This window comes from Triturus cristatus, chromosome 1_1, assembly GCF_964204655.1.
Source record: "Triturus cristatus chromosome 1_1, aTriCri1.1, whole genome shotgun sequence".
Lineage (NCBI taxonomy): Eukaryota > Metazoa > Chordata > Amphibia > Caudata > Salamandridae > Triturus > Triturus cristatus.
Genome location: NC_140579.1, coordinates 102817032 through 102843248, shown reverse-complemented (window position 1 = coordinate 102843248; position 26217 = coordinate 102817032). Strand labels below are relative to the sequence as shown.

Below are 26217 nucleotides of genomic sequence, written 5' to 3'. Positions count from 1 at the left end.
ATGTCTCTTATTGCAATTATAAAATCTCTTGTAGTCTGCTTGGCCTTATTCAAATGTCTAATCACTGATCTGTTCATCTGGTGGGACTGCCTAGATAATTCTGTAACAGAGGCTACTTTAGTATTTAATAAGGAGGAATAACATAACCCTAAATGGAACCTGTAATTGCAAAAGAAAGGTGAATATCCCTAAGCACTATGAAGAGACAGTACAGCTAAGGGAATCAAAAAAACCTAATCTTCTAGGTGGTCCATTATAAAACATTGCAGATACTGTTCCAAGGACCTGTTGAGTCTCTCTGTCTGCCCATCAGCCTGGGGGTGCTAACTAGAGGATTTGTAATACATAGTTCCAAGAAACTGTAACAAGGTATTTCAAAATGTAGATATGGGGGGCGTGGCCGGGCAAGATGGCCGTCTCGGCTCCCGGTCCACGCGGCATCTCCGGGCAAGTTCTGGCGGCTCCCCGAGGCTAAATCGTCAGAAACAAAGCCTACCTGCGGCGGAAGATATGCGGCACCGGTGAAGTGTGGTCTGCTGTCCCCGGAGTGCCGGCAGCGGCTCCTTTCTGCTGCGATTCCTCCCGGAGGGAAACTCTACGAGAGCTAAAATGGCGGCCGGGGCTCAGCCTTAACGAGGGGTGGCCCAGTTCTTCTGAGGAGCGTTGCAACAACTGGCTACAAGCGGACGCTCCGGAGGCTGAGTGACAGTAGCGGTAAGCCCCGAGAAGAGCATTGAGGGGTTTCTGGAAGCGGAGGAGACTACGACGCTCCCTATTTTGCATGCCTGACTTTTTGATGGTGGCCGCACTGCCCCCAAATGGCGGCGAACGATGATAAATGCCTCTACATCACGGCGGAGGAGTGCTTGATTCGCCGGGGGAGCATGCCTGATGGGGTGCAGGGGGGTTTCTCCTCTTTGATTACCGCGAGCCTGTTGGCGGCAATACTCGGGGTGTGTAGATGGACTCCACCCTCATGTATGCTTTACACCCCGAGTGCACTCTCAGTCTTCACGACCACGGAACCACCTACTCCATGTCCCCGTGCGACAGTCTCCTCTTCAGCTTCCTCCTTGATTGGAGGCTACACACTCTCTTTAGCATGACTCCTCCCTCTTGACAGCACGTTCTTGGCGACACCTCAACACTGACCACCAATACCTGCAGAGGGCGCGGCGCGGTATTGCAACTGTTCTGAGGGGAGGCCTAGAAGCAGTGTGGACTTGTATCAGGCCCCTCTCTGTGTCACGGTGGGGGCTAGACCTAGAGGCCCTATACTAATCTGACGGAGCTGCGGGGATTTGTGAGGCCTCATCCTTATGCCGCCAAAGAAAGGGACAAGCAAGACGCCCAGCAAATTACCAGACTTCTTTTCGACTATCGACAGGCGCCCAACGCTGCTTGGTGACACGGAAGGGGCAACCATGGCTGTCATGGAGGCAGATCTACTGACCATGTTTAAGGACTTTAAATCTGAATTGCGAACAGAACTCTGTCAGGACATCAAAGCCTCCATAGACCAATTGAGGTCTGACCTGACGGACCGTTTGACCTCTCTCCAACATGATGTGGATTCTGTGGGCACTAGAGTGTTAGACCTGGAGGCGCACCACCAGGAACAAGTGCAGCACACTACAGAGACACTTGAGGATGTTCGGGTTCTTAAGGAGCAGTTACACCAGACACAACTAAAAGCTGAGGATCTGGAGAACCAAGCACAGAGGGAGAACATACGGGTCAGGGACCTGGAGGAGGGTGCAGAAGGGTCGGACCTAGAGGCCTTTATGGAGGGACTCTTCGCGGAGATTCTGAGCCCCCAGACTCTCAAGATAAAGCTCGACAGGGTTCATCGGGTGGGCCCAGCACAGAATGGCGACAAGCGGAGACCCCGCGACATTCTGGCGAAGTTCCACTCCTATAAGATCAAGGAGGCGGTCCTACAGGCGGCCAGATCGAAAAACTCCATCTCCTTTCAGGATCATTCCTGTACCATATATCAGGATGTCGCACCGCCTATATTAGCACGAAGACAAATGCTCAGGCCTGTCACCACCAAACTACAAGCTGACAAAATTAGATATCGGTGGACCTAACCGTTTGGGCTCAGTTTTGACTTCCAGAACAAGAGACGCCACATTACTGAGCTAAAGGAGGGGTTAGAGCTCCTGGGCCTCCCCTCCGAGGAGGACGGCCCCCTTCAAGGCAAAACTGGTGAATCCCCCCAGGGCTCACAATCAACCTCCACCTGGGCGATGAGGGCACGTAGAGGACGTTGATGGTAGATGACAGTACACCACGGTAGATGTGAGACCTTTCGATTACACCAGCAGTGTGTTACACAGTCCTACGAACGTTCACCAAGGAGGTTGTTGTCTCAGGATAACTCCGGTGACTGCAGTAGTAGAGCCACATCTTTCCCGCAATCATGAATCTCCACCCTTGCACTCTTCCTCGCCCCCTGTTTTTGGGGTCCAGGCCCTCTACTGGAGATATGGACTTGTTATCGACTAAGAGTGCTCCATAAGTCAGAACAATGCTGTCTCCTTTTTTCTAAAATGGCGAGTTGGATGGCCAATATTATGTTTGTCTTTAGTTCTGTCCTGTTATCCAATTCACGGCTAATTGTCTTATTATCTAAAGCAAGGGACTTGCTATATTTGCGCCCCTAGATATGGTGCTATAGGTTGGCCCGACTTTCAGTAGTACAAAGATGATTCACAATTGAGACTTGCCGGGATGGGCGTGGACTGGGTCCTCGGACCTGTTGTCCCCCCGGGTCCATGTGGGGGCGTTTTAGCCCCACAAGACGACCTAGCAATGGTTTTAGCAATGTTTATTTGTTCCTGTTGGTTTTTCTCCTTTTGGGGGTTTTAGGGGGGGGGCGGGATGGACGTGGTGGCGTCTTTCTAACAACTACATGCGAGGGGTTCTCTGATACTTGTCTATGCCAAATCAGTGCTCAATGGCTCAGCATGGCACTTTGGGAATAGGCAACGATCAAGGTCATAATGGGGTTACCGAAGCCCTTAGAGAGGGATAGTTTCTTCCTATAGCACAATGTCGATCACTATTGGAACCTGGAACGTTGTGGGTCTTAATTCCCCTCAAAAGCGCCAAAAAATATGGAAATACATAATCGACCATCACCTTGATATAGTTGCCTTGCAAGAGACCCACTTAGCGAGGGCTGAGGACACACGCCTTAGACACAAACAATTTCCTCTAATTTACAGATCCTCAGCTCATACGAAACACAGGGGGGTAGCGCTCATGTTTCGTTCTACTATACAATTCCAACCATTGGGAGTCCAAAGTGATAAGGATGGCCGCTGGGTCATGGTTAAGGGGCGCTTGAGAGGGAAATTGTGTACCTTTGTAGTGGTATATGTCCCCAATACCGGTCAGACAGTCTTCCTACACACACTCTTAGGGAAGCTGACGGACTTTGTGGAAGGTCCAATGTTTCTTATGGGTGACTTCAACTTGATTTGGCAGAACGGGTTGGACAGTACACACTCGCAGCGCTCGGATGGGGGCTCCTTTACTCCGGACACACAACAGCGTATACAAGATTTGGGCCTCCTGGATACTTGGCGCATTCTTTACCCACAGACCCGAGACTACACATTTTATTCTCACGTTCATCGCACATATTCCCGATTAGATTATATTTTTCTTAGCCAATCCTTACAGGGTGCCCTGCGGGAGGCCAAGATATTTCCCCTGTCAGTATCGGACCATAGCTTATTCTCACTCTGTCTCACTTGGTCTGGGAACACCCCGACTACTCCCAGATGGTACTTTCCAGCATCGCTGGTTCGGGACAAGGAATCTTGTAACAAACTAAGAGAAACCATTACTGAATTTTTTTACTATCAATAAGCCGGAGGACACATCGGAGTATACCAACTGGGACACATTTAAGGCTGTCTTTAGAGGGAAGTGTATTGCTCTCAATGCGGCACTAAATGTGCAGCGCACTAGAGAGAGGGAGCAACTGGAGTTGGAGCTGTCTTCTCTTGAAAACACTCATAAACTGAATCCCACTACGCAAACCTCGCGCAACCTGACGGCGATACGAGGTAAACTCCGGGCTATATACAACAATAGGGCGGAGTTTACACTTCTTAAATTGCGGCATCTCTCATATACTCAGGGCAACAAAATTGGTAAACATCTTGCTAGACAACTAAAGGATAAACGTGAGAGAGAGTACATTGGGGGCATTCGGGGACCCTCCGGGGATATCACGCACAAAGATGAGGACAAGGCAGAGATCTTTGGTTCCTTTTTACAAAACTCTTTATTCTGGTGAAACTCTAGATTTGGACAAACAGCTAGAGTACCTCTGGACGTTGCCCTTGCCCCAGGTGTCCACTGAATGGAACGACTTACTCACGGCTCCTATTACCATAGAGGAGGTTACCAATGCTATTAAAGCCCACAGTCTTCTAGCGGATTACTTTTGCTAGCAGATGACTTTTGGAGCAAGTAACCCCCATCTGCAGAAAGCCTGACCCCAGTTTTCCTACATCTGTTTTGGAAGATGAAAAATAGAATAATAATGTCTGTAAATGTATTTTAGTTGCACAGAGCGCACAAGATCCAGATCTGATTTTCCAGCACAAGCTTAGAGACAGCCATTAGCAGTAACATGAAAAATGAGCAGTCTATGACTGTGGCCAGCATGTAATATCAGCTAGTCGTGGTCCCAGAACCAAACAAAAAGTAAGATTCACCAGGTTATAAGAGGGGCGAGGGTGTTTCTACCAGAATCATATGCAAACATTAATAGACTTAAATCTCAAGAATACTTTCAATGGCTGGGGATTGTTTTGGGATCCCAAGCACTATAAAAAGTGACAGAACAAAACACTCACCCTTATGATTACAACTGTGGAACCCTACCACTAGCTCAGGGGTATCTAATGAGGTCTTGGAAGGCCAATGAATGCACCGTTTTCACAACTTCTGCCTAAAACAAAATTTCAGACAATCAATCTACATTGAAATAATTTGGATAGTCACTGATTATCCTGTAAACCTGGCATGGATTCAGCACTTATGGGCTTTGTTTTCAGCACCTCTGTCCTATGTGTTTGGATTCCAGTATTCATTGGTTCTGCCAGATATGGAACGCAGAGGGGTCCATTAGGATGTCGGGCGGTGGCACCACTGCGGCGCTGGTGGTGCGGAAAAATGCCATTTTCCGCCCGCGAGCAGCGGTCCTCACGTCCGCCATATTAGTATGGCCAAACATAGCCCATTTCCCGACCACCGTGGTGCGACGCACACCGCCATCAAAGTGGGCCCGCCACCGCAGCGGTGGGAGCCAATGGAGACCCTCCGCCGTGCAGAATGACGTCCGCCCGCTCCACAAATTAGGATTACCCAAACAAGCAGATGCACCAAAGAGGAGATACCGCCCAACCAGAGACGGTGGAGCTCGACAGTGGAGCGCGAAACAAGAGTCCCGGTCCACACCACCTGGTCACGACCGCCATGGATCCTGCTCTACACGTCTTTCCGGTGCTGTACCTGCTACATCACCAGGAACTAATGGACCGCTGCGGACGCCGCCGCAGGTACGCAATAACACAACACACAACACACAGGCAGACACAGGGCCAAAATCCACATCAGACACCCTGGTGGGGACAGGGACACATCCACAATGGCACCCACAAATCACCCACCTGCCGCCAAGTCACCCCTCTGCATCCTGGAAACACAGCTACCGCCACCATGCAGCAATGTCCCGGTCACGTCACCGCAGCGGCGAACACAAGGGAACACATGCTCACAATGCAGAAGGCAGGGCCAGCGCCAGGCATGGGCAGGGCACAAAGACCACAGGGCCACACACCCTCCCACCACAGACTAGCACACCCCATGAAGGCACATGCCATGTGCCCCTCCTGTGCACCCCATGCACAACAATAAGCCAGGTCAATACACACCCTGCACCACACAACAAGCAATCATGGAGACACACACTGCAGGACTGGCTGCACAGGAACACACAACACACAGCACAGTAGCACAGGGCCAGGGAAACACACACAACACCACACTCAGGGAAATATCAATGAGGACAAGCAACAAATGAACACACCCAAGGAATTAACATCCAAATGGACACACAGCTTGCACAGTCACACATACATATCACAGACTGACACACAGACACATACTCACCCCACATGCCAACAGCAATGGAGCACAACAAATTGGGAAACCAAAGTGGGCTGCACACAAATGGAAGGCCATGGAGAGACACAACAAGCATGTGTACATCACATGCAAGACAAGGAACAGAGAACAACACCCTCACACCATCAAAGCACTCATGGCTGGCACAGTGAGTGAACTCAAACAACAGACAGCTCAGTGCAACAACCCAGGGAGACAGCAAGGCAAACCACATATAGGCACAAGGATGAAAGGAAGGCCCTGAAGTCAAACTGTGAACAGCCACATTTCCATACAACTACTTCACAGCAGTACACCAGCAGCACTACACACAGTGCCCATTGACACACTCCATGACTGACAAACACCAGTAGGAATCTACACACATACCCCCCCCCCTCCTCAGCAGCACACAACACCAGTGCCAAATACACTGAAGGCTGGCAATACTTGCCAGTCAATACACACACAAACAACCACACACCCTGGAGGGTAGCCACAAACTTCACACACACAGGGATGCCACAACAAATGTTGGCACAAAAACAACACACAAACACATAACTCAACATAAACACACACAAAACCACAACAACAACAGACATGCCCTGTGCAGCCAAACTGTGGAAAGACAACGGGAGCACAGACACAACAGGAGTGCACAACCTCCTCACTCAGGAACAATGCACAGACAACATACCACAACACACACAAGAAGTGCACCATCACAGAAAAACCACATAGCAAACACAGCTGGACATCAGGGGATGCACACCAGGCAATGACAAGCCAACATACACACACAGCACTGCATGCATAACAAGCAGTGTGTGCACACCAAGCCTACCAGCCACACACAGACATCAGTGACAGACCAGCAACCCACACAACACCAATCAGCACAACACAAAGACAACAGCACGCCCAGGAAGTGAAGCAAGAACACAGCCAACACACACACACATCCAACACAACACCAACAGATGCACACGTCTGGGACACAAAGGTGGAAACAACTTGACCAGAGGACTGGGCAGCACACACAGGTGAACTGCATTGGAGCAAACATGACTGACAAACAGCACCAGAACATCACATACAACCCATTGGGTAAATGCCCTGAGTGACACATTGACCCTGGCCAAAGAACTGCACCACAAAGCACAGTGTCACTAATGAAGTGATGTGGGGGCACACACACATATAAAACTAGGGGACAGCTGACACCAAAGTGAAGTGTACTGCATGTCAGTAGGGAACATGGCAGGAGTGCACCATACACAAGAGAGTGCAGACCCACAATGGGTAGGCACCTGAAGCACAGATAGGGGATGGGATGTCAACACACACAACATGGCACACTGGAGGCAAGAAGGCACCATGTGACAGCAATGCATGAGAAAACACAACCACAATGGCAGTGTGGAACAGCAGGTCTGCACAGTCTCCACAAACAGCCACAAGACCCATGGATGTGCAACAAAACACAACACTGACGTGCCAGTCACACACTCTGCATACTCACAAGTGACAAAAACAAGTAGGAGTCAGACAGAACTGCAAGAACACACAAACACACTGCATAGTGCACAACATACAACTCACACATGTGCATACAGCCACATCCACAGGGCTAAACAATCAAAACAACAGGCACACAACTCCTGGGTGACACGTGTGTAGTTGACAATGCAGGGGCATGCACACATCAACACTCCCCACAAACAGCCCCTTCACACTGCACACTACCTGACCATCCAAGAGCACACATGGAAAGTAATCCATGGGACTAGGATGGCTGGCCATCACAAGATGACCACACACATACACCAATGGGCACACATAAAGGAAGAACACACATACATGATGACCCTGGCCAGCCTGCCTGGAATACTGTGTGCAGAAACCCACTCTGTGCTGGCAGTGCCCCCCCCAACCTGACATGTGTACAATATAGCCAAAATGGACTAAGTAAGCAAATGACTACTGCTAACCATTGTAAATTGACACCATTGCCACAAGTATCTGGGTCAGGAAGAACTGAAGACCCTGCCACCCCTGAAAAAAAGAGAGTAAGTGAGCCCAAACATTGACTATGTTGAAGTGGCACACAGACCATGTGCCACAGTAAACCATATACACACAGCAAAATATCTTTATTCAGTAAGGACACTGGCAAAATAGACAACAGGAGCAACTGTCTTTATTCACATAGTGAACAAATAGGCACCATGAGAAGAGAAGAGAAAGGCACAAAATGCAGACTATGTCCATGAGAAGCTGCACAGGCAAGGGCAAGACAGCAAGTCCAGTGGGCAGGGTGCAGAGTATGTCCTTGAGAAGCTGCACAGGGAATACTTGAACACAGCAAAGAGCAACAAGGCCAGTGGCAAAAACGAAGTGCAGATTATGTCCATGAGAAGCTGCACAGGCAAGGGTAAAACAGCAAGGCCAGTGGCCAGTTTAGGGTGCAGAGTATGTCCATGAGAAGCTGCACAGGCAAGGGCAAGACAGCAAGTCCAGTGGCCAGGGCAGGGTGCAGAGTATGTCCATGAGAAGCTAAACAGGCAAGGGCAAGACAGCAAGTCCAGTGGCCAGGGCAGAGTGCAGAGTATGTCCATGAGAAGCTGCACATGGAATACTTGAATGCAGCAAAGAGCAACAAGGCCAGTGGCAAAAACGAAGTGCAGAGTATGTCCAGGAGAGGCTGCACAGGGAATATGTACGACTGTACCTTTCCATGGTCAGCAACACAGTCAGGGGGTAACAATGTGCAGTACAGGCCCACCTGTGTGAGAGACAGGTGTGTGAGGCTGACTAACACTCAGACTTGGCTGTCAGGCGGACTGGGAGCTGGCTGTGTCTTGGGGACTGTCGGGGCACTGGACCGGGGAGACAGCGGACCAGCTGAGGTAGAGCTATCAGTGGCTTGGCAAGCTGGAGGGCTCCTTGGACCAGGTGGTGTAGTGGCACGTGGAGGTGGAGTCATGCAGACGGGAGACACGCTGTGGCTGGGAGATTGTGAAGGGGTGCCTTCCACTTCTTGGGGATCCTAAATGGCTTGGCTGACTCTGGATCAATGGGAAGTGGTGTGGACACAACAGGAACACTCACCACCAAAGCTGCATCAGGTGCAGACGCTGGCGCCCCTTCTGGTGATGTGCTGGACCCAGTGGAAGCTTTGCCTGGCTTCGCCTCTGCCCCCCCTTCCCCTGTTTACTAGGTGTCACCCCTACCATGCCCTCCGGCCCCTGCTTCACAGGGCTTGGAATGAGAGTCGAGTTGGTGGGGGAATCTGCCTTGGAGCCCTTCCTAGGTGTACCCTTGGCATGCACCACCTCGGTGGGCACAGACACTGTATGCATCTCTTTGCGCAATGCTTTAGGGGCAGGAGAGTCCTTGGATGGGGATGCCTCTGATGCATGTGTGCCTGAGGTCTGCTGCTTTGCTTTTTGTGCACTGGTGTCACCTGACGGGCTTTTCTTCCTGCGCTCTGGGGTGGCTTTGGCCTTCTGTGGGGATGGTGTCTGCGCCTGTGACCGCTTGGGTTGCTGCTGCTGTGTGCTTCGTGTGCTGTATCGTGACTTGGATGTATGTGGACCGTGGTCACTATCGTCAGACGTGGCCACTGCTAGGGGGTGGACAAAGGGACCGGAGCTGGACTGTGAGTATGTGTGAGTTGAAGGGCAGACGTCACTGTTGATGACAAAGCCTGGACTGTCCGGTGCAACCCACCCACGTCTGAATGTATGCCCTCCATGAAAGCAACCACCTGGGCCAATTTCTCGTCGTGGTCAATGAAGGCATTAAGGAGAGCTATCTGGCCTACACACTGGCGCAAAAGGTCCACAGACTCAGCACTGATGGCAGCAGGGGGGGCAGGGGCAGCGGTGCCAGGGGTGTAGGACACTCTTCCCTTCTTACTGAGGCAGACACAGGCAGCACCAGAGGAAGTAGCTGGCAGGGTGGGCACTGGCCGCTGTGTAGTGGAAGACGATGTAGAGTCCCCGTTCCCTGTGCCCTCCAACATGGATGCATCCCCGCTGGCATCAGATGATGTAATATGAATGCACAGCATCCAAACCACCTTTGTAAGTACAGTTAAGGCAAATGGATGCCACCGGCACCCAGCCCAGCAGCCACTTACATGCCACTGCATCACACTACCAACATCACATATGCCAGCGCTGGCACAGGCTCTGTACACATGCAGCCACTCCCAGCCAAAGTCAGACTCCCCAAATGCTCACCCCTGGCTTGCTGCTGATGCTCCTTCAAACGTTTATCCAGCTCAGGCTGTGTCACCGCCAAGATGCGCCCCATTAGTGGTGTCATGCTGCGCCGTGCCAAACGCCCAGTGGGAGGAAGCAGCCCCAAGGTCATCTCCGCCACGTTCTTTGCCAGCCGGCTGATGTCGTCCCATCTCTTGTGGCAGTGGGTGCCCCGTCGGTTTGACACCCCCAGAGCTCGCACCTTCGCTGCAATGGCCCTCCACACGGCCTTACGCTGGTGTACCTTGAACTGCAGGCATGGGAGACAAGAGGGGGAAATGATCAGTGACACAGTGTCATGTACCAACATCTATCAGTATAGCAGCATGATACAAACTGATCACATTTCCAACAATATGTCTGACCGAGACTAGATTACGCAAGCGGTGTGCCTGGCAGATATGATCATCTCCCACGTGTGTGCCAAATTCCCAAGCACGGCCCATGACTCCTACATCCTGTGGAACAGCATTGTGCCCCAGCTGATGGCTAATCTGCTCCCCGAGCATGCATGGATTGTGGGTGAGTATGCCTAGTCGTATGGCGTGCTGGGTGTGTGACATGCTGCCCTCAGCCTCAGCAACATTGCAATGTGTATTTGTGTTTGTCATCCCTAGGTGACTCTGCATATTCCAACCGTCCCTGGTTGCTGAGCCGACTGCGGAATCCCAGGACACCTTCTAAAGTCCGCTACAATGAGGCACATGGGAGGACACATCGTGTGGTGGAGCGTACCTTTGGTCTGCTCAAGTCACGTTTCAGTCTCCTGGACAGGACCGGAGGTGCACTGGCATACTCACCCGGGAAGGTGTGTCAGATTGTAGTGGCATGCTGCATGCTCCACAACCTAGCCATTCGCAACTGGATTCCCCTGCTCCTGGATGATGGAGAGGACTCAGGGCCCCAGCCTGCAAACCAACACGTGTCCAGTGATAAGGACAGTGGAGAGGAGGAAGGTGTTGACCTGCGTGAACAGCTCATCACCCGCTACTTCACTTCACGGTGGGTGACATTGTACAACATACCCATTGCCTGCTGATACTGCTGTTGTCGTGAAGGGGTATGTGAGAATTGTAACAGTAACCAGTTGTGGACTCAGCAGTGGTTGGCAATGTTCCTGGGACAGGTCATCTGGGAACATCTACAGGACGTGTATGTTGACACTTGCTGCCCATTGTGACGTGTGCATGTTGGGTTATCCTGATGGTAGGTGTTTTGTGTGATGTCTGTGATGCCACACCCAGACCAGTGAATGTTGTTCTGTTGTGTTTCCCTAGGTGTCTTTGACCTCTCCTTGCCTACATACAGCCCATACTCTTGGTACATTGTGATCACGTTGAAGGCTGTGCATCCTGCAATAAAGACGGAGCAGACACAACAAAATGTGTGTAAGGATATTTTATTTGCAATGGTGACATGTGAGGGGGGTGTACATTTCCATTGAGGTGGTGGTAGAGCAGTGAGTTGACAGTAATGGTAAATGAGATGATCGTGTAGTCACCACATTGATGTGGTGACCCAGTCCAACAGACAGATGCCATTCACAAGGCAGTGTGGGGATGGACAGTCAAACAAGTCAATGCAGTGGTGAAGAGGGTTGCCATCATGGCTGGCTCCGTGACTGGCGTCTGGCAGGTGCTTGCCCTCCAGGTACTCCCAGGGTCTTCTTAGGACGGCCCCTTTGTCGTTTGGCAGGGGGTGCCCCTGCTGCAGGGCCAGTGGGGTCTGAGGACTCACCCCTCTCTGTGGGCGCAGGGGAGGATGGTGAACTGTCATTGTGCGGCCCACCAGAGGGAGGTGGAGGTGTTGTCTGTGGCGTATGCCTGTCCCTCAGTACCGCCACTTGCTGGCCCAAGAGGTCCATGATTTGTCCCATGCGAGTGTCGATGGACCTCATCAGCAGGATGAGCTTGTGCCAAAGTTCGTCCGACCGGTCCGTTCGTCCCTGGGCCTGTTCGTATGCACCCAGGACTCTGGTGATGTGTTCCTGGGAGTGGGTCCCAGCCTCCTGGTGTCTGTGGGTGACCCTACTCATCCCACCTGCCCTGCTACCACGGACCTGTTGCCTCACCACTGTGGGCACCCGCATCCTCTCCCTGCCCTCCACCGTAGGTGGTGTGGGGTGGTCATCCTCTGGGACAGGGAGGGTGTTGCAGGCAGCACTGGTGGTGGAGGTGGTGGTGGTGGTGTCGGTGGCCACACAGGCCGTAACAGCAGGGGTCTGCAGCAAAGTTGTTATTGCCGCAGATGTGGTGGTGGGGACGATGGGGTCCTGGGACCTGTTGCTCCCTGGCACACCAGATGGGCTGGCTTCGAGCTCAATGTCAAGAGAATCCCGAGAGTCAACATCCCGAGAGTCCATGTACCGGTGGGGGAGACTAGCTCTGCAGGTTGCTGGTGTTGTCCTCTGCAGTGAGTTCTTGGTCACCTGTGGATCAGATGGAAAAATGGTCATTGAAGTGAACCCCGCAAGCTTTGTGTTAGCTGTGTGTCATTCACTTTTTGTACACTGCACAATTGACTGATCATCACATTGTTTACTATGTGCACAACTGACATGATGCAGTGGTACATGCATTACTGGTCCATGGTGTGAGGTGTCAAGACATACCATGCGAGCCGTGCATAATTCATGATTACGGGGACTTGTTGCCATCTAGGGACTGGCACAACATGTTTTTCATTGAGGACTCTCAGTTGATTTGGCTAACCTGGCAGGCGTCACATCTGGCCATGGACTGGCCATTGTCATCTCCTGCATACCTTTGTCCTGTCATGTGCTTATCTTGATTTGTACCACCACACATGCTTTTGTGTTTTTCAAATGGTCCTTGTAGCACATGTCCCATGGCGATGCCCATGTCAATAGGTGCTGTGCATGATTGTGCCCAGACTTTCTTCTACATGTGCATTGGTGTGTCACACTTTGGTAGCTGTGACAGTTTCCTTAGCTTACCTGTGTGCACACTGTGCGTGGCAATGGGGTAGGTGTGCATATTTGTGCAATGGGAGGGCTGGTGTTGTCATATGGCACCATTTCTTTTTGGACGAATGTGTGGGTGCACGTACTGCCTACTTACCTGTAATGTGCTTACATTTGGCTTTGTTATGTGACACATCTGTGTGTGCGTGGTGAAGGCTTACATGCTGCTCAGTGGGGTCACAAGACAGAATAATATGTCTACCTACCTGTAAGTTTGTTTGGTGTACTGCAATGGTTTCCAACTGCTTCTGGGTGGGGTGGGGGAGGGCTCCATCCTGCAGAGGTGTGGGACAGGGGGCATGGTGGGAGTGGTAGTGCAGGCCTCCCACCCCCAAACACCCTCAATGTGAATATGGCTACCTACGTGTAAGTTTGTTTGGTGTACTGCAATGGCTTCCAACTGCTTCTGGGTGGGGTGGGGCGGGCTCCATCCTGCTGAGGTGTGGGACAGGGGGCATGGTGAGAGTGGTAGTGCAGGCCTCCCACCCACAAACACCCTCAATGTGAAGATGGCTACCTACCTGTAAGTTTGTTTGGTGTACTGCAATGGCTTCCAAATGCTTCTGGGTGGGGTAGGAGAGGGCTCCATCCTGCTGAGGTGCGGGACAGGGGGCATGGTGGGAGTGGTAGGGGTAGGGCTCCATCCTGCTGAGGTGTGGGACAGGGGGCACAGTGGGAGTGGTAGTGCAGGCCTCCCACCCACAAACACCCTCAATGTGAAGATGGCTACCTACCTGTAAGTTTGTTTGGTGTACTGCAATGGCTTCCAACTGCTTCTGGGGGGGGTGGGGGAGGGCTCCATCCTGCTGAGGTGTGGGACAGGGGGCATGGTGGGAGTGGTAGTGCAGGCCATCCACCGCCAAACACCCTCAATGTGAAGATGGCTACCTACCTGTAAGTTTGTTTGGTGTACTGCAATGGCATCCAACTGCTTCTGGGTGGGGTGGGGTAGGGCTCCATCCTGCTGAGGTGTGGGACAGGGGGCACAGTGGGAGTGGTAGTGCAGGCCTCCCACCCCCAAACACCCTCAATGTGAAGATGGCTACCTACCTGTAAGTTTGGTGTACTGCAATGGCTTCCAACTGCTTCTGGGTGGGGTGGGGGAGGGCCCCATCCTGCTGAGGAGTGGGACAGGGGGCATGGTAGTAGTGGTACAGGCCTCCCACCCACAAACACCCTCCCAGGGAAGATGGCTGCCTACCTGTAAGTTTAATGAGGGTAATGTAATGGCTGACACTTGCTTCTGGGGGGGGGGGGGTGCTCCATCTTGCTGATGCTGTGGGACAAGGGGGCCTGTTGGGAGTTGTAGTGCTGTCTGCCTATACACATGCCCCCATGGTAATGTTGTTAGCTACGTTTAGGGTGAATGGGAGTGGGTGATTGTTGGATCTGTGAGACATGTTTTTGTAAGTGTGTGGTGTAGGTGAATGGGATTTGTCCTAGGTGGTGTAGCTTTGTAGTTGTGCAAGTCAGTACATATCAGTGTGGTGGTAGTCATTTGTTTGTACTTACCTGCCTCCACTCCCCCGGCTACTCCTGTGAGACACTCTGGATGCAGTATAGCAAGCACTTTCTCCTCCCATGGTGTGTGAATGGTTTTGGTGGAATGGGAGGGCCCCCGCCAATCCTCTGAGCCAGCTCATGGTTCTTGCTTCTCCTCTATTTGACAACCCTCTTCAGATCATGCCACCGCTTCCTGATCTCCTTTTTGGATCTTGGGGTGGTCCCTACTGCATTGACCCTTTGGACTATCCTTGCCCACATTGTGTCCTTGTGGCTAATGGTGTCTGTTGGACCAGGGTACCAAACAGTGGTGGTCAGGGAAGGGGCTGGTTTTGTACTCAGCTATGTGGGTGTGTCCAAATGGGGTATTGATGTCAGGTGTGGTGTGTGTGTTGTCCTGGGAGATGTATTTTTCTTTTTGCCATGTGGTTGTGTCATTGGGGTGTGTTTTGTGTGTTGGGGGGGCATGGCTAGTTTGCTGTGTGCACTTTTTAGCCTTATTGTGGGTTTTTGGCTTCGTCCGCCATGTTTTTCACGGATCGCCCGCAGTGGTGGCTGTGCGCAGCTCTTCCGCTGGCTCTCCCATTCACCCCAGTGTGCGACCGCAGCGGTCGGAAACAGCGGTACGTACCGCTGGACCGTTGGGGATATCCTAATTTCCCGTGCGGTGTCTCCGCTATGCTTGCGGCGGGTTGGTGTTTTTCTGCCGCATATCCTACCACCGCAGATGGATTTTGGCACTCACCGCCCGCTACGGGCGGTTTTTCTTGGCCCCGTTCCACCGCGGTTAGTGTTTTTTGTCGGATGATCCTAATTTGGCCGCCGGTTTTTCTACGGTACAGGCGTGTGGTTGTTTTCCGCTTCCATGGTGGTCGGGGTGGTTTACCGACCGCCATCCTAATGAGCCCCAGAGTGTCAGTACTGGTGCTAGAACTCATCCCCATCTCATTTGCAGACATTCCACCCACTACAGTGGCATGTGCCTACACCAACACAATTGCTTATATATGTATGCACTGATTTTATATTTATAATTTATTTTACAGATGTGCTCCATTGTGCCCACTTTCATACCAACTCACTTGGAATATCACTATTTCAATACAGATTCCTTGCTTTTAACCATGCTTCGACGCCTCGTCAGGAGTAGTAAGCGCTATGTAAATGCAATTACAATATAATAAGTCTCTGTTGTACAATTGTGCATGAGCCAGAGAAGGCGAGCAAGAACAGAATTATTATTGATGTTCATAGCACTGCAGATTGTTTTTTGTGTGTTTTTTAAAAAACTTTATTAAAAAAGTTACCTGGTTTCAACAATTGCATTCTGCTTCTTTGTCTGTTGTTTGTACGTTTAAGCACTTTATAAAGAGAATTGTGAAGCCTACAGGCTGAGTGGAAAGCCCTCAGGAAACTACACCGTGGACCCTGATGGCAGCGGACCCTTGAAACCGTTCTATGTGTACTGCGATATGAGAGGTAAGGGGCCAACTGCTACTACAGCACTAGAATGCAATGTCTTGAAACCGCTCCACTATGCCAGTTTGCAGATCCGAACCAGGAGATCTACCTAGACTATTGCAGCCCGTGCAGTGCAGGGCACCTCTGCTGAGACTAACTCCACAGTATAACATTCTGGAGTACTCTTGCAGTGCTCAATTACATACACCTACATGCTTTTGTGAATTAGCCCCAAAAAATCTAAAATGGTGGTAAAATGGGCACATTCAAGCAATATTCATGTAATATTAGTCCACATTGAAGGGACTGCGCCCTCTTTTTAAACTAACAGGTAGTGGGACATTCCGTGGCTGGATCGTTATGGCAAGTAAGAGTGCGGAACACGTGTTCTTGTAGTTCTAATTCCTGTACTCATAGATGCTTTTGTGAAATAGACCCTATGCCTTTGTGGACCAAGTAGAATTGTAGAGACCTGCTTATCACCTTACAATACCACCCACCTATTATTGTGTACTAAGCCCTCCTGATCTAAGCCATACAGCAAGGCTTGCCTTCTCTGTAACCAAATTGATATTTCCAGGTAATAAGCACCTAAAACACATGCAATGTGCATGCAGAAACTTTACAGGAAGTAAATCAGAAAGAATAACAACCAAACTATCTTTATGAACGTAGACTAGGTTGAATTATTTTATAGTTTTGTTAGGAGCTAACTCGGGTGGTCCCTTGTGGAGAAGGATGGCCCTGTCTCTCTCTGTCATTTGTAATCCCGACTGTGGGCATGCTGGGGTGGAGGGGCCGCCATTGATTCATCTTTGGATACGTGTTAGAGAGCTTTCATTGGGTCTGGCCAGACTTGTCACAGCCTTATAGAGCTAAAGAGGGTGAATGTGGTGAATCAGATGATGTACCTCACTTGGTCTCTGATTCTCATTTTAAAAGAATTACCAGATGGTAAAATCCCCTTAGTAAAGACTGATTATCTTGGCTTAGGTTTCTCCCCTGCACCGTATTGCCTTATACTTTCGAGCTCCAGTGACTGGAGCTGGAGTTTTCCCACTTTCCAAGCTGGAGGAATCAGAACATGTCCTTTTTTGCGCTGCATACTTTCCTCCACTATTTACATGGAGAAACGTGTGCATGTGAACACCATCAGGCCAGAGGGAAGTGTGTGCAAAACTTGTAACCTCGATTCAGACACAAACATCTGATTGCGCCCAAGGCGGGCGACTCCATTGTAATCAGTGCGAAGAAATAAAAGAGAATGAACACATGTAGATGGTTACTCCTGTCACTCCTGAACAAGTTAAGAAACCAGTTTAAGGATCTCTATAGAAATAATGATCTAAATGAGGCCACAATCACGTGTTACTATACATGGGTCGTATCACAGCATTATCACAAGCGAAAGCCTGTTGTGGGTTCACGTGATCATGAATGTCCGCCAGTCTGGGCTATGGATGCTTGTGAGTAAATCTTCTCACAGGGGTGAGTTGTGTGCACTGATCTTGGACACGTGCACAAAGAGATAAACACAGACTCCCATGACTACTCTCAGGCATTCTTTGGGAATTCCATGAAAGTTGGAAATTTGCACTAAGCCTAAGCAGATGTCTAAAGGCATGTTTGCAGCTTTCAAGTCAATGCCTTTGAGAATTGGTCTGACAGTTCCTCCCTCATCACCCATGGTACTATTTAAAATACATGTTAAAAGTCTTAAAGTGCAGTCCCAGGACCTGTTGACCCCAAATATCACCATGGCTAAATACCCTAACTAATATTCCCTTCTATTCCACACTCATCTCCTTGGCTTAGACCTGATAACAAGTTACCCTAAGTGTGAGAAGGGGATCCCACTTGGTCATGTTCAAGAAGCCTCATGGCTGGACTAACCCTTGCAAGGAATCATTTTAAATGTCACCAAAGCTTAAGTGCATGGATGTAAGAGGTCGCTGAAGTGGTGACTAATTAGGAGAAGAATATTATGATTTCATTGTAATTGCCACCATCAGTTGCCTCAAAGAGGTTTATTTCTGCCGGGAAGATGATGCACAGGCAAGTCTGTACAACCCTCTGGTCTCCACATGAAACACCCAGAACATTCACACACAACTCGTTGAGTATGACACGTTTACTGATAGGAATATTGCCATTCACACTAATGAAGGCACATCAGTATTCTTTATTCCCTTCCTATTTGTTTGCCTTTTCTCTCCCAAACATGGTTCCTCCCACCATGGAACATTGAGGTGGGAATGCTGCTTTAGGACATGGTGATGCTGGACTTGACTCTCACAGAGCGGGCTGCGTTTCGTCTTGAATAATAATGTTCAGCTTGCCACTTGTTGCAGTTTGATTGTTACATCAACATCATGGACGGGAGAGGGTTGCCACCAGGTGTGCTGCCATTCTGTTTTGTGAGAGCTGAGATGCACACATCGAAGTTTTCCCACTCTCGCTCTCTCCTTCATTGAGGACATTGTCTCACTGATGGATAGCCGGATGACTTTCCTGCTGACGGTATCTCGCCTTGCTGCTTTCCTCAATCGTCCTGCCTTCAGACTGTGCCCTCCCCATCCATTTGAGCAGTCGCGGCCCGTCAGGCTCACAGGTGGGGGGGTGCACGTGGGGGTCGCGCGAGGAGGAGGGAGAGGTGGGGGAGGTCGCGCACAGGTGGGGGTTTAATAAAAAAAATAATTAAACACCTTGAGACCGGGTACCGTGTCTTGTCGGCTCCTGCTCTCCTGCCTCCGATAGGAACAAGAAGCAGGCAACCAGGCTCCACCCCGAAGCCAATCACAACGCTGCATGCAGCGTTGTGATTGGTTGGGACGGCGCCCAGCCTGAGGCTTACCAGGTGGGCATGTTCTCCATGCAGGCTGCTTGGCACCCTGCATGGAGCAGGGAAAAGTGCGCATGACTGGTCTGGGCAGCCCAAGAGGGCCGACCAAACAGTCTTTGCGCACTCAGGAGTGGGCTCACCACTCATCACCTGCCCTGTTCGGACAGCAGAGCAGCCCCGCCCACCCGCACGCCCGCAACACAAACATAAAATGGTAATAACTAGTAGTTATTACTATTTTATGTTTCTGCTTCTCGCACTGCGAGAAAGCAGTGGGGCGGCTCCTCCGCCATTGCGGAGGAGCCTCCCCTGCATCGGAGTGCTCCTCCTTCCTCTAGACCTGATGCCTCCCTTTTCCTGGGCCACATAGGTGTTGGGAGTTCAAACCCCGGGCGGACCTACTCCCTAATTGCCCAGCTGTGAAGCACCGTTTCCAGCCACTTTCTGGAGGCGGACACCATTCTGTTTTCAACACTACAATGCTGAAATAAGTATTCCACTGCATCTGTTGACTTTACTGTGGGAAGAACTTTTGAGCTCCTGGCCTCATCATCACACAACTATTCCTGGTTTCTCACTCATCTGTGTACAGACTGCTACTGTGCATTCCATTCACTTCTTAACTGTTGCTCTAAGCCATGTGTATACACAATCTGCTTTGTCTGCACCACACTCTTTGGGCCTCATTAACAAGTCCATGCATCACTTAATTAGATGCATCGGCGGAGCAGTGTGCCTGCCCATATTACAAGACAATGTAAAGTCACCCTGTGTGACTTTTCATGGCCTTGTAAATATGGGCTCCTTTCACTCATTACTCTGCGTGAAAGGGGCGTTCCGTGGGTGTTGCTGTGGGTATTCCCGTGTGACATCCATGGAGCCTGACACATTCCCTGATTTACAAAGTGTCGTCAACCTGTGAATGCGTCCGAATCCAACGCCTCGTGGGGCAACGAGGAGAAATAAATTATTTCTTCTCGTTTTTTGCTCTTTCTGTGTGTGCCGCATTCTACAGCACACATAGAAGGAGCAAAATGACATTAATGATTGTTTTTTGCGCAGGAAGGTATCATTTCCTGCACAACAACAATCATCACTGCAAAGCACCATGGCGCAATGGTGTCTGCATTGGTGCACAGCTGCTGTTTGTACATTCTAAAACTTTTCACTAAACAAATCGGGAACCTTTTTGATCGCGACATTGCATCTTATCATCCACGATCCTGAGAAATATAGTGCCTCATTACCAGTTCACATCAAAACTACATTACCAATAAGGCAGCATTATTAGATACTCCCTCTCACAAGTGGCTCCAAAAGACTGCTAGCAAAAATATCTGCACTTTTAACACTTCCTAAATTAACATTAGGAGCTCTCTTGGCCCTTGCACAGACATCAAGAACGATTGTTGCTGAGCACTATTAACCATAGAATTTACGACCAATCTGACCACATGTGGGAGGGCAAACAAAGTCCCGCCCTCCGAATCTACTTCCTGTTCCAGGGCAAATAAGCCAGGAACAGCACATGACTTACGAACCCACACAGAAGAACTACAAGTCGCAGTGCTGGCCTCATGAAACTGAAACACCCACATAGATTCCAGGTAAAACTAACCAAATCTATTTTTCCTAAAGCTCTCTCACTTTCACGTTTATCCTCATAGATGCACACATATGCACCTTTAATAATTTTCCCGGGATATGCTATACCTCAGCTTTTTGGCACATTTTCTATACTTTTAAAACCTGAAAGTTCACTCTGGCTAGTAATACTTTACATCTACAGACAGCAGGAAGCCAGCACTGCGAAACGTATTACAACATCTAAATCACATCAGGCAAGAAATAGAACTTTTAAACATTTGTTTTGATACGTGTAACCCATGTATGCTTTTGCCTTGCATATTAAGAAAGCCTTTAACTCCTTCCTTATTTTCTCTTTGTCCTCCTCAACAATAGACCAAATTAAGGCCTATCACCACAGTTCCATAACAGGCATTAAATACAACCTGTTGCCCTAATAGGGTGAGTGAATCCACTCCCTTTACATAACACATATACAGCCCCTCTACATTTGAGACGGCTGGATCCTTTGGCCCTGAAGAAAGCCATCGGACCCTTCTGGGCGACACACGCTGAAACATGTCGACTGACCACTCACCAGTTGCTTTGGACCTATAATTATCCAATTAAGCACCACACACTTTTTTAACTTTATCCCTCCCATGTGAAAATAAAAACAAACTACACAGGAGAAAATATATTTTTAATAATTTTGTATTACTCCAACATTCTTCTCACTCACGACTGTCGCACACCAGGAGGATGATGAACACCTGAAGAACGGGACACTCAGGTGCCAAGACCCTATGATGATTCATCCCACTTAATCAAATAAGTGGAGAATCAAGCTATACCGATGCCATGACAGTGTGGCTGAGGGTCCTTATCAGAAAATTTCCAAGAGACTCTGTAAAACGACCTAAGTGATTAATTCTTTTTGATTATTTGAGTTTCCTTCTGAGCCATGCTACTTTCCAAGTGTGTGTCCCAGCTACAGCTTGATCTGTGCAGCCTCAGTGCTCCAAAGACTCCTTCTTAGTCCATCCTACTATAAACCAGAGCTGGCCTGCCTGGTAACAGTTGACTAGTTTGAGAACTCCCAGTCCCCCTTTCTGGTGCTAAGCATTCATATTTCGTTGTGATTTGGGGTTTCTTACTTTCCCAGAGGAAGCTCTCAATCAAGCTCTGAAATGTACCTAGGGTTCGTTTAGTGAGTTGAAGTGGGATAGTCGGCATCATGTACAATGTCCTTGGGAGGGGGCCATCTTATTTGCAGCCAGTCTCCCCAGTAAGGAAAGTCCGATATCTTCCCAAGACTGCAATTCTCTTAGAATCATGGCCTGCAAGCCTGAGGAGTTAAGTGCTACAGTCCCTAGAAAGGCGACATTTTGAACCTGTAGGTAATATATATGGCCCTTGGTCCAAGTCAATGGGAACGGGTTCTATAGAACTTTTTGTTGCTCAAATGGGTTGGTTATTTTTAGAATATCAGACTTCCTTACATTTATTTTGTAGCAGACCCGAAAGCAAATGATTTGAGCACAGTCAATAGTCCGCTGATTGAACGTGAAGGATCCGTAATCTCTGAATGGCTGGGTTGGTCCTCGCATGTTGTACCAAGGACTATAATGTGGAGAGTAAACGAGTGGGGACAGGGGCCTACCCTCTCTAGTGCCTCTCTTCACCTCAAAAGGTTCAGCGGTCACCCTATTGACCCTCGCCACAGGCCAAGTGTATCTGCTCAATATCCACATTTTAAATCTCTCTCCCAGGCCTATCCCATCCAAGTACCCTGTCGAAAGCTTTTTCTGTGTTGATGGATATCAGCAAGGTTGTGAGCAGATTCATAAAGTTATTAAATGTATCATCTTTGCAGCATCGCGCCAGCCTCCAAGCTCCACTCTACAAGCCATTGGGTCCCAATATCTGTGGCTGCATTGGACAGCTTATGCAAATGACTCTCATTCTTTTCAAATATCTGTATCCACTCTCTTTGCCGCAGAAGGATTATTGTAAACTTTCCATCAAATTGTCATGAGTTTGGTTCATTTGCCTGCCCTTGATCTCAGAAAACTTGCTAGACCCTTTGTCTATTTGCCAAATACCTGTGTTTATTTATTTTCCCTCTGTTTTCAGATCTTAACGTATAAACATCTGTAGTTATGTTTCTCCAGCATTATCAACATTCAGGGACTTAGGGCCTGGTTTGGAGTTTGGCGGACGGGTTACACTGTCACAAACGTAACGGATATTTCGTCCGCTGTATTACAAACGCATTATATCCCACGCAATATATCCTACGCCACTTGCAATACGGTAATCGGGATTAACAAAATCAGCCCCTTCATCCTTTCAGCTCTAACCTTCGCAGGTGCTTTCTGAAGCTGCAAAGAAAGTGTCAAAAGACCTTGTAGCAAACTTATATCATAAAAAAATAAAACTGGCAAACCAGTGGTGTTTGATTCTTTGATCCTTCACAGAGGTACTTCGCTCTTAACTGGTACTCCAATGACTTTCCTGAAACCGGAATGAGCAGTTAACATACCAGCACTGGAGAGACAGTGTTACAGGTAAGTCACTTTTGTGTCTGCAGCGCCAAATCGTGCCTGCCCTTATGTGTTATGAATTTTCCTTTAAACACTTTGAAAATACTAGATAAGAACTCACCTACAATTAAACCTTTAGAAGAAATCACCACTAAAGAAGAATTGCTACAGATAAACTTTCCCTTTCGTTGTACAGTATATTGATGCACTCTGCTGTTATCGATGTGAAACTATCAAATACATTGAAACCATTCCAGCTCGCTCAGTATTGCATATATAGAGTGCTTTTCAGATTTCTATTTGACATCTTTTGTCTTTTTGACACTTTCAGCGGACAAAGCCTGGTCCATTATCCACCACGACAGATATTATGCTACCAAAGTTGTGGGCTCCAGCCCCGACATGCCTTTCGTGGGCCCCCTGCAGTACTGGAATGCCACCTGGGGAGAGGTCTCCGCTCTGGCGAATGGATCTGAGTACTGCGAGCAAAGGATTGAGTTCTCCTGCTACAGAGCCAGGCTCTTGAACTCGCCATGTGAGTACAATCACATCAGGGCTTATTTGACACAAACAGAACTCTGGCCTTTCTGTCAAAATGAGGTCATATGGTCTTAAATTATGTAGTTGCCCATGGGCTATATCATTTTTGTAGTTTGATGATCTTTTCATTTTCCATGACTGTTTCGGAATAGAACTAAGCAATACCAAAGGGGATGATGGACGGAGCGCTTGAGCAAATCAAACACTCACCCCCAGTCAACTGATCTGGGTTTAATCCATCATCATTCTTTAGCTCACTTCACCACCCCAGTTCAGACATGGCCATATGCAAATCAGTCTGACCCTGTGCCTCATGGGAACAGTCCAGCCCAAACTGCCAAGCCATGTCTTCCCTGGACCGGAAACAAGCACCCTGGGACCGGTTTCGGGTTCATAACCCTCATCAGCCAGGCTATCTTGAATCCAGTGGCAAAGTGAGCAATCAATCAATCAATCAATCACTGCATTTGTAAAGCGCGCTACATGCCCGAGAGGGTCTCAAGGCGCTTGGGGGGGGGGGGGGGGCTACTGGTCAAAGAGCCAGATCTTGAGGAGTCTTCTGAAGGCCAGCAGGTCCTGGGTCTGTCTTAGGATGAGGGGGAGAGTGTTCCAGGTCTTGGCGGCGAGGTAGGAGAAGGATCTGCCGCCGGCGGTGGTTTTTCGGATGCGGGGGTCTGTGGCGAGGGCGGCTGAGTGGAGGCTTCGGGTGGGGGTGTGGAAGCTGAGTCGGTTGTTGAGGTAGGTGGGTCCGGTGTTGTGCAGTGCTTTGTGTGCGTGGATGAGGAGTTTGAAGGTGATCCTTTTGTTGACGGGGAGCCAGTGAAGGCCTCTCAGGTGGGGTGTGATGTGGCTGGGGCGGGGGACGTCGAGGATGAGTCGGGCCGAGGCGTTCTGGATGCGTTGGAGTCGTCTCAGGAGCTTGTTTGTAGTTCCTGAGTAGAGTGCGTTCCCGTAGTCGAGACTGGGAAATGCAAAATTAGAATTTACTATATCCGGCCCAAATGGATGTATGACGTTACAACGCACACTACAACGCATGCACTTACAACGCATTTTTTACAACGCATAATCCATTACAACGCATGACATTACAACGCAGGACACTACAACGCATTTTTAAAAAATACCTTTACAACGCATTACCATTACAACGCATATTACCTTTACAACGCATACCATTACAACGCATAATATTAAATTACATTTAAGGTAAGTATTAGATAGTATAGGGGTAAAAATTACTATTCTAACTCCAGGGGGTGCAACAGTAGGATAAGTGTTGGATAGTGTAGGGGTAAAAATTACTATTCTAACTCCAGGGAGTGCAACAGTAGGGTAAGTGTTGGATAGTATAGGGGTAAAAATTACTATTCTAACTCCAGGGGGTGCAACAGTAGGGTAAGTGTTGGATAGTGTAGGGGTAAAAATTACTATTCTAACTCCAGGGGGTGCATCAGTAGGGTAAGTGTTGGATAGTATAGGGGTAAAAATTACTATTCTAACTCCAGGGGGTGCATCAGTAGGGTAAGTGTTGGATAGTATAGGGGTAAAAATTACTATTCTAACTCCAGGGGGTGCATCAGTAGGGTAAGTGTTGGATAGTATAGGGGTAAAAATTACTATTCTAACTCCAGGGGGTGCATCAGTAGGGTAAGTGTTGGATAGTATAGGGGTAAAAATTACTATTCTAACTCCAGGGGGTGCATCAGTAGGGTAAGTGTTGGATAGTATAGGGGTAAAAATTACTATTCTAACTCCAGGGGGTGCATCAGTAGGGTAAGTGTTGGATAGTATAGGGGTAAAAATTACTATTCTAACTCCAGGGGGTGCATCAGTAGGGTAAGTGTTGGATAGTATAGGGGTAAAAATTACTATTCTGACTCCAGGGGGTGCAACAGTAGGGTAAATGTTGGATAGTGTAGGGGTAAAAATTACTATTCTAACTCCTGGGGGTGCAACAGTAGGGTAAGTGTTGGATAGTGTAGGGGTAAAAATTACTATTCTAACTCCAGGGGGTGCAACAGTAGGGTAAGTGTTGGATAGTGTAGGGGTAAAAATTACTATTCTAACTCCAGGGGGTGCAACAGTAGGGTAAGTGTTGGATAGTGTAGGGGTAAAAATTACTATTCTAACTCCAGGGGGTGCATCAGTAGGGTAAGTGTTGGATAGTATAGTGTAATATTATGCGTTGTAATGGTATGCGTTGTAATGGTAGTATGCGTTGTAATGGAATGCGTTGTAAAGGTAGTTTTTAAAAATGCGTTGTAGTGTCATGCGTTGTAATGTCATGCGTTGTAATGGATTATGCGTTGT

At 49.0% G+C, this 26217-nt stretch overlaps 1 protein-coding gene across 1 annotated transcript in view; it reads left to right on the top strand.

The window, feature by feature from the left end:
- CNTNAP1 (contactin associated protein 1) overlaps positions 1-26217 on the top strand; it is a 379706-nt gene that overhangs the window by 280871 nt on the left and 72618 nt on the right. The window contains exons 12-13 of the mRNA XM_085608996.1: positions 16309-16428; positions 23696-23899. Of these exons, the coding sequence (XP_085465122.1) occupies positions 16309-16428; positions 23696-23899 (324 nt within the window). The remainder of the gene's footprint in view (positions 1-16308; positions 16429-23695; positions 23900-26217) is intronic.